The sequence below is a fragment of the Carcharhinus amblyrhynchos genome, chromosome 17 (genome assembly GCF_965287045.1).
Source record: "Carcharhinus amblyrhynchos chromosome 17, sCarAmb.v2.hapA, whole genome shotgun sequence".
Taxonomy (NCBI): domain Eukaryota; kingdom Metazoa; phylum Chordata; class Chondrichthyes; order Carcharhiniformes; family Carcharhinidae; genus Carcharhinus; species Carcharhinus amblyrhynchos.
In genome coordinates this window covers 33,374,760-33,388,725 of record NC_137340.1, presented here as the reverse complement: position 1 = coordinate 33,388,725, position 13,966 = coordinate 33,374,760, and the positions used below count along the sequence as shown (strand labels likewise).

The 13,966-nt window shown below is 41.2% G+C and overlaps 1 protein-coding gene across 1 annotated transcript in view; it reads left to right on the top strand.

The window, feature by feature from the left end:
* LOC145354432 (U6 snRNA-associated Sm-like protein LSm1) overlaps nucleotides 1-13,966 on the top strand; it is a 35,557-nt gene that overhangs the window by 12,427 nt on the left and 9,164 nt on the right. Inside the window, exons 2-3 of the mRNA XM_080205757.1 lie at nucleotides 8,477-8,545; nucleotides 13,575-13,690. Coding sequence (XP_080061883.1) covers nucleotides 8,477-8,545; nucleotides 13,575-13,690 — 185 coding nt within the window. The remainder of the gene's footprint in view (nucleotides 1-8,476; nucleotides 8,546-13,574; nucleotides 13,691-13,966) is intronic.

The window sequence follows — 13,966 nt, the reverse complement described above, 5'->3', positions numbered from 1 at the left end:
TCACACTCGACTTTACAACACGCTGGTAAAATCAGGCCCTATATGTTGCTCCTCATATGCTGTTGTGCCCTTGGCAGTTGCACTCCATGCTGTGCAATCCAGGGCAAGGATCTACCACAATGCAATGTCATGTTTAAAGTCTTTGAGGGAGGCTTTCAGGGTCTCCTGGAAGTGTTTCTCCTGGCCACCGTGGGAACGTGCTCCATTCTGCAGTTCATTGTAGAAGATCCCTTAAGGAGTTGGTTGCCAGCCCAGTGGAGCAGTTTTTGTTCTATAAAAAGATGCCGACCATGCTGGTTCTCCCGAGGACCTCTGTGACTGGGACTTTGTCATGCTACTTGTTGTTGAAGAGCTTGTGGAAGCAGCAATGGTGGAAGTGATTGATTTTCTTTGCGTGTCACTGGTAGACAGTTCAGGTCTGACTCACAGAGAGCACCACTGCTCAGTAGATCTTGAGCTTGGTTTTTAGGCTCGGCGCTCTACGTTATCACATTGAATAGAGAGGTCTTCTGAAGGACACACTGTCCTTGGCAATTCTGGCATCAGTCTCAGTATGAACACTACATGAGAGTGCTGCCTACGTAGGTAAACTTGTCCACAGCAGTTGGCTCTAGATAGAGCTTTCCTGGAGCAGGTTGGAACATGACTTCTGCGCTGTGGATGACTTCAGCGTCATGTCCTGTTCTTTGTGCTCCACAACATGTTGCTGATTCTGCATTCCAGTCCGTTAAATATGGTAACAGTTTCCTCCACGCAGTATAGTAGGAGTCAAACACAGTCACAGGAATATTTAATCGGAATGAAGGTTCTTTAGTTGTGTGACCCACAAGGTCAGTTCACAGATCATGAAATATTTCCAAATCGACAGCCTTGTTAAGTTGCATTCCACATGAGCAAAGTTAGTTACTGCTACAACTGCAGTGCGTGAAGGTGGCGTTCTCTCCCTGGACTGTGAGATACTTTTTTTTTCAAATCTTGCTACCAGATTTTCTTGACACATGAAGGAAACGCCTCGCAAAATGTTCGCATGCTGCATGCTGCTGCTGCTTTGATCCACATGACATTATTTGCAAACAAAATAATTCTTCTTCTGCGTGTTTACGCAATGTGAGTTAAAGGGTCACAAATGTTTGGTAAATGCTTTTGTTCAGGATGGCAAATATCCAAACTGCTGTGAATCGTTTGCATAATAATGTCCATTGTGAAAATGACAGATTGATGTATTTCAGATCATTTATTTTGTTTTAATTTTAAATTGAAAGATGTCAATTTTCTCCAAGGCAATGCTTTTTAACTTACAGAATTAGAAGAGTTTTCAATCAATGTAGCAGCAAAAATGACAACACCTACTAAAATGGGCCCTGTGTTCATCCTATGTTTCAAATTTCATAGGGATATCTTGTATCTTATTGCTTAAATGAGTGCTTTGTCCTTTCTTGTATTTGGCCCTGCCGGCTTAATATTTGAAAGGGACGATATATTTGAAAAACAGTTCATTAATTCAGTATTGATAGCAGCCTGTGCCTTACAACAACAACCTGTGTTTCTGTAGTGCCTTTGAAGTAATAAAATGTCCTTAGGTGCTTCTCTCTTCAGGTGCCATTAGTGACCATGGACTTCCTTATGTTGGCCCATGCTTAAACTTGGCAAGATACTGCAGTGGTTTGCCATTGCCTTCCGCCATTTCCAACTGAGCAGAATATTCTGCCCCTCTTTCCACCCACCAGAGATGTATTTGTAAGGGTTTGCAGGTTGATAATTAATCTGTTTGCCTATATTATGCATGTATCTTCCATGACCATCAAATCATGGAGCGGGTCTTGAACTTAAACTTTCTGGCTAAGAGGCAGCAACGCTACTGCTGCGTCACAAGACCTTTCTCCTTCACAACAGGATTATATAGCGTTTTTTTGACATTGGACCACTTAAGGCATTATGAAGGCAAATGAACAAAAACTTGATCAAAGAAGTTGGTTTTCAGGAGAGTTGTAAAACAGGTAAGGAGGAGCAGCGTATGGATGGAGTTCCAGGGCTTAGGCCCAGGAAGCTGGTGGAACAGTTAAGATCAGGAATGTTCAAGATGCCAGTATTAGAGGCGTGCAGATATCTCTTTCGGCTGGAGGACATCACAAAGAGAAGGAAGGGGTGTGACCATGGTAGGATTTGAAGACAAGGATAAAAATGTTAAAATCAAGGTATTGCTTAACCAGGAGCCAGTTAAGTGAGCAGAAGACTATTAGGGGAATGGCACTGGTGCAGGTAAGGACATGGGGAGCAGTCTTCTGGATTACCTCGAATATGCTGAGGTTGAAATGTGGAGCCAACCAGGAGTACATTGGAAGTTAAGTCCAGAGGTAACAAAGGCACGGATAAGGATTTCAGCAATAGGCAAGCTAAGGCATAAAAAAGAGTGTGGAGATGTTATAGTGATGGTGCAGATCTGTGGTTAGAACTTCATTTTTGGGTAAAAGTGACATCAAAGCTGCAAAAGCCAGTTCAACATCTGAAAGTTTCCAGGGAGATTGTTGGAATCAATGCAAACAGACAGAGTTTGTAACTGGGTTGCAAGACAATGGCTTCAGACTTTGCTTTATGTTATTTGAAGCAAATTCTCCTTATCCATTATTGAATATGTTATGAGCCCTGCTGATGTTCAGAAGGGAATCTAGAAACATTGGTTCTTAACTGTTCATTTCAGCAATTTGGAAAAATAAGACAAGAGATGAAACCCAGTGAGGAAAGGAATCAGTCTTATTGTAAATAGTCTAATGACAAAGTGTTTATTAAACTTTAAAAGACACAAAAGAAGTTTTGTACAGAGCAACATTTGCAATTTACTACAATAATCATAGAATCATAGAATCCCTACAATACAGAAGGAGGCCATTCAGCCAACAAAGAATCCCACCCAGGCCCCATTCCTGTAACACTCTGTTAGCCCTTGTGACAACAAAGGCAATTTTGCATGGCCAGTGAACATAACCCGCACATCCTTGGGGTACGGGAGGAAACCGGAGCACCCTGAGGAAACCCACACAAACACAGGGAGAACATGTAAACTCCACACAGACAGTCATCCTAAGCCGGAATTGAACCGGGGTCCCTGGCGCTGTAAGGTGGCACTGCCAACCACTGTGTCACTGTGCTGCCCCATAATGGTTACCTAGGCAGTAAACTGATATTATCCCTCAATCCAAATCTGATTCCCTTCCTAAACTCTGAGAATATATCTTCCCCAAAACAACATTCCATAGGTTTTAACACTAAGAGCCAAATCCAGTGATTAATTACCACTCAAGGCCAGTGGCTTTTTATTTGAAACCTATCTTCTAGTTTAAAATAGAGCTTATGGGGACTTCTGCTATTTTCTTTTCTGCACAACAGTTGATTCTAAGAGAGATCTGCTTTGAAACTGTGCATAGCTATGATCTAGGTCCGTAACGTCTAATCTCCACTTTGCTTAACATGGTATCCGTTTCACCATGCTACTATGCTAATTTGCATGTCACAAGTCCTCAGTGCAGCTAAATCCCTATCAGTTTCTGTTTTATCCAGTTCTTTTCATTTAATTCCAACATCCTGCTGGATATCAGATAAATAGACTGATAATTTATCAGCAATGGTGAAATTATAGGCTGATAATTTATAAACAGTGGCAGAATTGAGAGAGCTGATGGTTAAGTAGAGCTGGGTGTTCTTGGCATGCATGTGAAATATTATGCTGTGTTTTTGGATGATGCTGCCAAGGGACAACATATGGTGTAAATTGGAAGAGCACCAGAAGTAATGGTGCAGGAGCAAGAATAGAAGCTATTGCATGTGATTCTCTGGCTACAGTTAGAGAAGAATAGAACATGGCAAGTGTAGAGTTCAGTACTTTGGAAGAATATAAATGAATGACAGAATTGTTACAATGCAAAAGGAGGTCCATCATGTCTGCACCAACTCACAAAAAGAGCATCATGACTTAGTGCCATTCCCCTATCTTTTCCCCATGCCCCAGAATGTTATTTCTATTCAAGTAATCATCTAATGCCCTCTAGAATGCCTTGATAGAACCTGCCTCCACTACATACCAGGTTGTGTATTCCAAACCCTCCAACCTATCCTCATAACTGAAGTTTCTCATCCATAAGACAGTAAGAAATAGGAGCAGAGGTAAGCCCTTCAGCACCCCCCCCCCCCAAGCCTGCTCCACTGTTCAATAGGATCATGGCTGATCCAGCATTTCTCATGTCCACTTTTCTGCCCCTTTCCCTGTAACCCTTGATTCCCTTACTGATCAGAAATCTATCTATCTCAGCCTTAAATATACACAGTGACTCTCTGTTGCAAGAAGTTTCAAAAACTCACAATCCTGGAGAATTGTTGTAAACATCTTCTGCGCTGTCTCCAATGTATCCACATCATCCTCTCATGTGGTGCCCAGCTGAGGTCTAACTAGTCCGTGTCTTGTATACAATCAGCATGATCTCCTTGCTCTCATACTGTGTACAGTTTTGGTCTCTTTACTTGAGAAAGGATATACTGGCACAGGAGGAGGTGCAGAGGAAATTCATCAGGCTGATTCCGGAGTTGAGAAGGTTGGCTTATGAGGAGAGACTAGTAGACTGGGAGTATACTCACTGGAATTTAGAAGAATGAGGAATGATCTGATAGAAACATACAAAAATTATGGAGCGAATAGCTAAGATAGAAGCAGGGAGGTTGCTTTCACTGGAGGGTGAAACCAGAACGAGGGGGCATAGCCTCAAAATAAAGGGGAGCAGATTTAGGAATGAGCTGAGGAGGAACTTCTTCAGCCAAATGGTTGTGAATCTGTAGAATTCCCTGCGCAGTGCAACAGTTGAGGCTACCTCATTGAATGTTTTTCAGGCAAAGATAGATACAGTTCTGAACAGTAAAAGAACCAAGGATTACGATGCGCAGGCGGGCAAGTGGACCTGAATCCACGAAAAGATTGGCCATGATCCTATTGAATGGCAGAGCAGACCTGAGGGGTCAAATGGCTCATTCCTGTTCCTAGTCTTTATGTTATCTATTCTCCTATTAGTAAAGCCCAAGATACTGTATGCTTTATTAACCATTTCTGCCATCTTCAATGATCTATGCACAGATACACCCAGGTCCCTTTGCTCCTGCACCCTTTTACGAATTTTATCTCTTGTTTATGTTCTTATATTCTTATGTTCTCTCTCCCATGTTCTTTCTTCTAAACTGCATGACCTCACACTTCTCCACGTTGAACTTCATTGAAACGCTTTGGATTCTAAATTATTTGGCTATTATTACAGGTTTATTGAAGAAACTTACTGAAAATTGAAAAGTATTTGCTGTTAATGTTTTAAATAAATACCTAATAAGATTAGGCATTTTCTGAAGACACAATTTGATCTATACACACAGATTCAGTTACAGGGATTAGAAAAGTACTTGTGGCTTTGACGAAATGTTATTTGTCTTTGCAAATTGTTTTATCAGATTCCCAGATTTAGAATCATATTTCGAATGTTATTATTTAGGTTAATGCACTAAGTCCTCGGAGGCAGAAGTCCTTTCACCAAAATCCCTTTATTTATAAGTCTGACCACAGCATACAGAGTGCTTTCAGTTGGCAGGCTACCCTGGAAGTCCCAGAGGAATTGACACTGCTAGTTAAGTACAAAACAAGAGGCTCCTTGATTGACCCTTCAACTTGGCCCTTATAAGAACATAAGAAATAGGAGCAGGAGTAGGCCATCTAGCCCTTCGAGCCTGCCCCGCCATTCAATAAGATCATGGCTGATCTGTCCGTGGCTCAGTTCCACATTCCCGCCCTCTCCCCATAACCCTTAATCCCCTCTCTTATCAAAAACCCATCAACCCGCGTCTTAAAAATATTTAGCGAGGTAGCCTCCACCACTTCAACAGGCAGAGATTTCCAGAGATCCACCACCCTTTGAGTGAAGAAGTTCCTCCTCAACTCCGTTCTAAACCGCCCCCCCTTTATCTTGAGGCTGTGCCCCCTAGTCCTACTATCCTTTCTGAGCGGGAAGAGTCTCTCCACCTCGACCCTATCCATCCCATTCATCATCTTATACGTCTCAATGAGATCTCCCCTCATTCTTCTATACTCTAACGAGTACAAGCCTAGTTTATTCAGCCTCTCCTCATAGCTCAACCCCCTCAACTCCGGTATCAGCCTAGTAAACCTCCTCTGCACTCCCTCCAAGGCCAAAATATCCTTGCGTAAGTACGGCGACCAAAACTGCACACAGTACTCCAGCTGCGGCCTCACCAATGCCCTATACAGCCGCAGCAAGACCTCCCTACTTTTATATTCAATCCCCCTCGCTACGAAGGCCAGCATCCCATTCGCCTTCCTGACCACCTGCTGCATCTGCAAGCTGGGTTTTTGCGACTCATGCACAAGGACCCCGAGGTCCCTCTGCACCGTCGCCTGCTGCAGTTTTTCGCCACATAAGTAATAATCCTTCCTACCATTATTCCTACCAAAGTGGACCACCTCGCACTTGCCAACATTAAATTCCATTCGCCATTTCCTGGCCCATTCGCCCAGCCTACTTAGATCCTTCTGTAGACTCTCCACACCCCTTGATCAGGGAACTTTTTTTTTCCCCAACCAAATAAACAAAATTAAATTAACTTGGGGTCAACTCGAAAGGGGCAGCTCCCTAAAAGGAGGGAAACCACCCAAAACAAAAAACAAAGCAGAAAGGAAACTTAAAGCATCAAATTAAAATGTGATTAGCCTTTAACCAGGGAGTTCATATTCTACCAGGCTAACCTTAATTGCCTGATTAAAGTAATTATAGTTTAGATGCTTTTGAAAATTATTTTGTTGAATATTTTTATGTTAGGCCATTCAACATAATGAGCAGCAACAAGCTGGGTAGGACGTTGGCATAATGGTAATTGTCACTGGACCAGTAATCCAGTGATCTAGGCTAAAGTACTCAGGACAGGGGTTCAAATCTCTTCACAGCACCCGGTGGAATTCAAATTCAATTAATGATAATTTGGAATTGAAATCTAGTAACTATCCTAAAAGCTGTTGTCATTAAAAATCCATCTGGTTCAGTAATGTCATCCTCACCTGTCTTACCTCCAGAGCCACAGCAACGTGGTTAACTGTCCTGTAAAATAGCCTGGCAAGCCACTCAGTTCAAGGGCAATGAGGGAGGGCCAACATGTGTTGGCCTTGTCAATGATACCCGCATCCCACAGAAAATTTTTTTTTAAAAACTCATCTTTGTAAAGCATGCTTCCCTTCGACAAATGTTCAAACCTGGTTCATAGTGATATACTCACGCAAAAATAATACCAAAAGGAGATATACTGAAAGGTGACCAAACGTTTGGTCAGAGATGTGACATTTAAGGAAAGAGGCAAAGAGTGCAAGGCGGGAGCTCCAGACTATGTGAATAAGTAATGGAAAGCATGGCTGCCAATAGCTGAATTAGGGAATGGAAAGTTTGAGGGGAATATAGAACTGGGGGGAGGTTAGTAAAAGTGTGGGCTGAAGCCGTGAAGGAGGATGAGAAATTGAAATTTGATGTGTCTGAGGTGCAATAGCCTATGTCAGTGAGCGAGGACAGGAGACTGATTAGGGATACGATACAAGCAAAAAAAAATTTTGGATGAGTTGAAGGTTCAAGAAGGGAAAGGGTGGGAAAGCAGCCAGGAAAACATTGGTTTAAAGTTTTAAAGTGGTAGTATTACAAGTAGGCTTATATTAACATTGCAATGAAGTTACTGTGAAAATGCCTGAGTCGTCACACTCCGGCACCTGTTCGGGTACATTGAGGGCAAATTTAGCAAGGCCAACACACCTAACCAGCACGTCCTTTGGACTGTGGGAAGAAACCAGAACACCCGGAGGAAATCCATGCAGACACGGGGAGAACGTGCAGACTCCACGCAGACAGTGACCCAAGCCAGAAATCAAATGATTGAGTTTGAAGATGACAATGGGTGGATGAGGGTTTCAGCAGAAGGTTGGCAATGATGGGGGTGGGTGAATTTACAGAAATGAAAGCAGCAGGCAGTCTTTGTGATAAAGAAAATATGAGACTGGAAGCTCACTGGTTAATTCCTTAGTTAAGATAGCAGACAAAAGAATTTCAGGCATCATGCGCTAACCTTTGCACAGTGTAAGTTCAAGGCTTTAATGATGATTTACTCAGAGTTTAGAATTTTACAGCACAAAAACAGGCCGTTTGTCTCAAGTTTGAATTGCTGCCTTTATCTACCAGCTCCTGTTTCTGTTGTACTCTCCAAAGGTGGGAGATCTCATACTGATTATTGTGGTTATGGGATGGAACTTTAAAAGGTTCCAAAGTGCATTTTGGGCACTTGTGGTGAAGTACAGTGCAAAATTAAGAATAGTGCATGCCTATCAGTTTTCAAGAATGTTGTTTCACAGGAAACTTTTCACTAATTATACCACCTAAAATATTTTTGTTTCTTCCTGCAGAAAAACATTTAGTAGTACTTCGGGATGGAAGAACATTAATAGGATATTTGAGGAGTGTAGATCAATTTGGTGAGTATTGTAACAGGAGCATTAAAAGATTTAAAAAGTGTATCAGTTATTTTTGACCGTGGAAAGTTGCAAAGGTCATGTGGCTAAAACTGTTAAATATCTTCATAGACAATTGTAAGAACAGGATGTTCCTGCGGCAATGGTTTAGAATCAGTACAGTTATTGCAGAATTCTTACAGCCAAAAGAAAATTTTAGCATAGAAGTTATGAAAACACCCATCGCAAGGCCTTTAGAATTGTTCCCCCAAATTCAGGTTTTCAAAACTAGCCTCCCATCCATTGATTCTCTCTACACTTAGTGCTGCCTCAGCAAAGCAACCCAGGACATTCTCTCTTCCACCTTCTTTCATTGGGAAAATGATTCAACAGTCTGAGGACAGGTACCAACCGACACAAGAACAGCTTCTTCCCTGCTGCCATTAGGCTTTTGAATGGACCTACCTTGCATTAAGTTGAACTTTCTCTACACCCTAGCTATAACTGTAACACTACATTCTGCACTCTCTCGTTTCCTTTGGTATGCTTTGTCTGTATAGTGTGCAGGAAACAATACTTTTCATTTTATGCTAATACATGTGACATTAATAAATCAAATCAAATCACAAAGGTTGAGTTTGTTTCGATATTGAATGCAGGAGCAATGCAATATGTAATGTAGATATTGGCACCCCCTTCAAAATCAAATAGTTGCAAAGAGAACCAGAATGTCCAGTTTACTTTTTTAAAAGCATTTATAGAAGGAAAAAACAAGTAACTTAAGAAATTGCCATTTATGGCCACGGAGAACACTAAGAGAGTTGGATTTGAATTTGCCAAGGCAGTAGTTGGTACTGGTCTAACATGTGCTCCAACAAATGTGGTTAAACAAGGTCAACTGTTAAGCTTTTAAGTATGAAGTGAAGCACTCTAGAAAGTAGGATAATTAATATGCAAAGCTTTACTACTGGTATTTCTGTGGATTTGGAAGATTGAGTTTTAATCCATATTGAGAGCAAGATTAATTGCCTCTCAAGAGTGCCCAAATGTGGCTTCTCATCCAAGGAGGCGTGAATAGCACCAAAGTTCACAACCAGAAAATAAAGCTGAGATTTTTCCAATAATCTCACTTAAACCACCTTCATTCTTTGGCTCTTTAACAGTTCATGAAATGTGATTAACAAGCAGCTGAGGAGGGCTTACTGTTCTTGTACAATTCAGATGGGTGTGAAGCATGTTGGGTCAGTTTTCTCAGTTGCTTTCCTTACCTGTTCTTTTCAATCCTGAATATAAACCCACTATTTATTCACCCACTGCCCAATTCTGTCTCTATCCACTTCGAATAGCTTGAGTTACTTCATGTTTTTCATAGAAGAGTTCACTACTCTATAGTTGAATATTGCCATCAGTAAAAAGAACAGTTTGATGATATGCTTCACATTGAAATTGAAAAATAAAATCAAGTCAGGAAGACTTCCCCAAGGATTCTCTGTGTAGGCGGCACAGTGGCACAGTAGTTAGCACTTCTGCCTCACAGTGCCAGACACCTGGGTTCAATTTCCAGCTTGGGTCACTGTCTGTGTGCAGTTTGCACATTCTCCCTGTGTCTGATTTCCCCCGGATGCTCCAGTTTCTTCCCACAGTCCAAAGATGTGCTGGTTAGGTGCATTGGCCATGCTAAATTGCCCCTGAATATCAGGGGAATTAGGAAGTTAAATACAAGTGTTTACAGGGATTGGACCTGGGTGGGATTGTTGTTGGTACAGACTTAAAGGGCTGAATGGTCTCCTTCTATACTATAGGGATTCAGTGATTCTATTCTATGAGGTGTTACGAAATGAGGATAAGTGTTCTGGCTTGAACCTTTGCTTTCATCATTTGAAGAATTTGTGCAATAGTTCATCAGTTTGCAACATGTTTTGTAAGATTTGAGAATCACTTTATTTCTAGATTATGGGAATGGTGCCGGTTGACTTGTTTTAAAATCAAGTTGTTAAGGAAGTAGCAGATTGTTCTGCAATTATGTCAAAAGAGTGAAGTGGAAACAATCAGCAATAGAGAGGAGTGATCTGCAGTTGCTGAGGGTTATTGACACGGGGCTGGATTTTCATCCTAATGGCAGGTAACAGGAGTAGGGAAATTTCCTGGCCTGGCTCAGTGCCTACAAAGTCAGGACTTTCATTTCAGAGCAGGTGCATGCTAGACTTGGGACCAGTACCCCCAATTTAAAAGGTTTGCCTCAGTGCTCTGAGATTTGCTCCCAATTGTAATAAAAACAATAATGCAGAAAACAGATCACGTCTCACAAGCCCCCCCCCACACTCACTCCTCTTTCCCTCTCCGTGCCGACCTGAACCTCTTCATCCACTCCATCCCTCATACCCTCCATGCCAATAGATGTCTCTCCCTCCAACCCTATTAATGGCCTCTCCTTAAATTAGTCTGTTGAAAAAGCTGGCCCAAGGTAAAACATTGCTTGATTGACTGCTTTTTCTCTTAAATTTATTTCTCAATTGTTCACTGTTTATTTAGACAAGATAAAGAGGTGGCATGTGCTTGCAGTTTCTTCTATTGATGCTTAAAAGTCTGGTTGATCAACACTTTTAGGGCTGTAGTAAAAGCAGTTTTTTGTAGTTCTGAGTTAATTAATTTTTATAAAGCTTTTTCATACATGATGTTGTTACTATATTGTTTATTCGTTCTATACAGTGTGTATATCGGGTAAGTGGGATAAAAGGGATGAAAGAATAATGGTTAGCATGATGATTTGAGGGGTTATAGGCAGTGGTTGGAGGAATATAGTTTTGCTTTGCGAGGGGTCAGACCTTTTTGAACTGTTCCCACATCCAGACCATGGGTCATGACATTTCTGAAGGGTCATGAACCACAACTGCTTGAAAAGCTGACCTGTCACCACAAAACTTGCAGTGGACTAGAATATGCCTATCCCCACTATGGAGCCAGCTGGATTGGGAATGCAGGTTGTGGGCTCACAATCTGCACCAGCCTGGATATCCTTATCGTGATTGATGAAAATTGGGGGTGCCAATGGTGGGTCCAGGCCTTTATTTATAAAGTTCCATGGAATGTTCCTGATTCCATGAAAATCTAGCCCATGCTGCTTATTGCTTTCCATTTGGATTTGATTGTCGTTGTAGGGCAGCACGGTGGCACGGCCTCACAGCTCCAGGAACCCAGATTCAATTCTGACCTTGGGTGACTGAGGCCGAATGGCCTCTTCTGCACTGTAAGGATTCAATGATAGTTGAAATAGTGAAGTTGCTGTAACAAATGAGTAATTGGAATTTAAAAAACTAAATCATTATTGAGCACATTGAGTTCATTTTTGGGTGGAAAGTTTAATGCAGAGCTGTGACTTCTGTTGACTTTTCAGTAAATATGTTAATATTTCACATATTCAGAGGATAGTGTGTGACTACTGCCTTATGAAGAGGATGTGTGTTTTTAGACTCCATGTTGATCATGTAACACTCGCCACTGTGGTTTATCTGAGAATCGTGCAATTTATAATTGATCCCGGATTTTACCTTGGGTAATGATGAGAGCCCTTCTTAAATTAGAACTTCCCCCAAATTCATTTATTTTGTCCACTTGTTCACCTGATCTTCCCAAATTACAAATGTAAATTCACTTTAAGCAGAAGGTATTTAAATGGCGCTGTAATTCAATCACATACTGTCAAAACACGTAATTGTGGAGAAGATACATTCACTGAACTAGTGGTTTTCAGAGTGGGGGTTGTGACCCTTGGGTGAGTCTTGGAATGTAAAAAATGGGTTGCCAAAATTAATTTTGCAAATATTCCCTGACCTTTTGTCCTCTGGGTAAATTAGATACATATTTTCCCAGAAGTTCACAGTATGATCACATGAGGCACTGAATGGGTCAGCATGTCCTGTACGAGCAATTGGCGCCAATTTCCTTTTTCTTTCTAGTAAGTTGATTCACACTCTTTCTATGCCACACATGCAGTGACAAGATGCAGGAAACCCATGATTGTTTTGTCACCTGATAAAGGAGGCCAGAGACACCAACAGCCAATAACTCTGCTAGCCACGCTGTCGCATCCAAATCTTGATGTGGGTATGCCGGCGTTGGACTGGCGTAAACACAGTAAAAAGTCTGACAACACCAGGTTTTAGTCCAACCTATTTATTTGATAATATTCTGTGCTTTATATGCTCTGTCTGAGGCCAGAACTCTCCATTCACCTGACGAAGAGGCTGTCCCCTCGAAAGCTTGTGAGAATATTATCAAATAAATAGGTTGGACTAAAACCTGGTGCATCCAAATCTGCCAGAGAGAACATTAGCTGATCCGCCGAGTCCACAACAAGACAGCACAGTACTAATGCCACCTATAAGTAGAGCACCAGGGCCTCCAGTGAACTGCCTGCAAATTATTGGGTGGAGTGGGTGAGCCATGTGGTTAAAATGAGCCACCTGAAAAAGAAATTTGAAAACCACTGCACTAAATGGTCCTTTTCCCTTTTGGAAAACACTTGGTGGATTTCTACAATTTTGGATCTAGTAAAAACACTGAAACAGCTTTCGCATTGTCGACCTAGTAATTTTTCAGGCATTGAATGCATTTTATTTCATGCAACTTTGATTACAAAAGCTGGAGGAAAAGTAAATAATTAATTTTATATATGTATAAAATTTCAAAGCATCTCAGTGCACATTGCTGTGTGATATATCAAAAAGCCCCTGTGATGTAAATTAATGAGGCTAATCCTAGTAACATTTTCATCCTAACAGATCTAGGTCAGTAATGTTGTCCTCCAGTCTCTTGCCAGAGTTTCTTATTTTGCATTTCTCTATGATTTTAAATATATTACTTTGAGAAAGTCAAATTGGGTTAAGACAGGAGTGGCTCTTGAATTGCAGCACAGATAATTGTAACTTAGGAAAAAAATGATTTTATTGGTAACTATGCAGTGATTTTCTTCACATATTGATATATCTCTTGGGAGAAGAATCTTTGCTAGACCTGAAGCAATTATGCTTATTGATGTCTTACTGTGTTGCAGCTAATTTGGTTCTTCATCGGACAGTGGAACGAATCCATGTAGGAAGGAAATACGGTGACATTCCCAGAGGAATTTTTGTTGTCCGTGGAGAAAATGTGGTGCTTCTGGGAGAAATAGTAAGTTTAATCTTGGATTTCCTACTTTGTTCTTTTTGAACTAGTTTCAATCACTGCATTACTGGAAAGTTGGAGAATAACTTTAGATGCAGATTCAGCGTTGCATGATTTAATTATCTATTAATTAGACCACCTATTTCCACCTCTGTAACAGGGCTGAACTTCCACAGAAGCTCATCTTCTGCTGGTACGCCAATTCATGTTTTTATTACCTCTATACTTAACAATTCAAATATACTCCTGCCTGGTCTTGCACATTCTATCCTCAAACTTGAG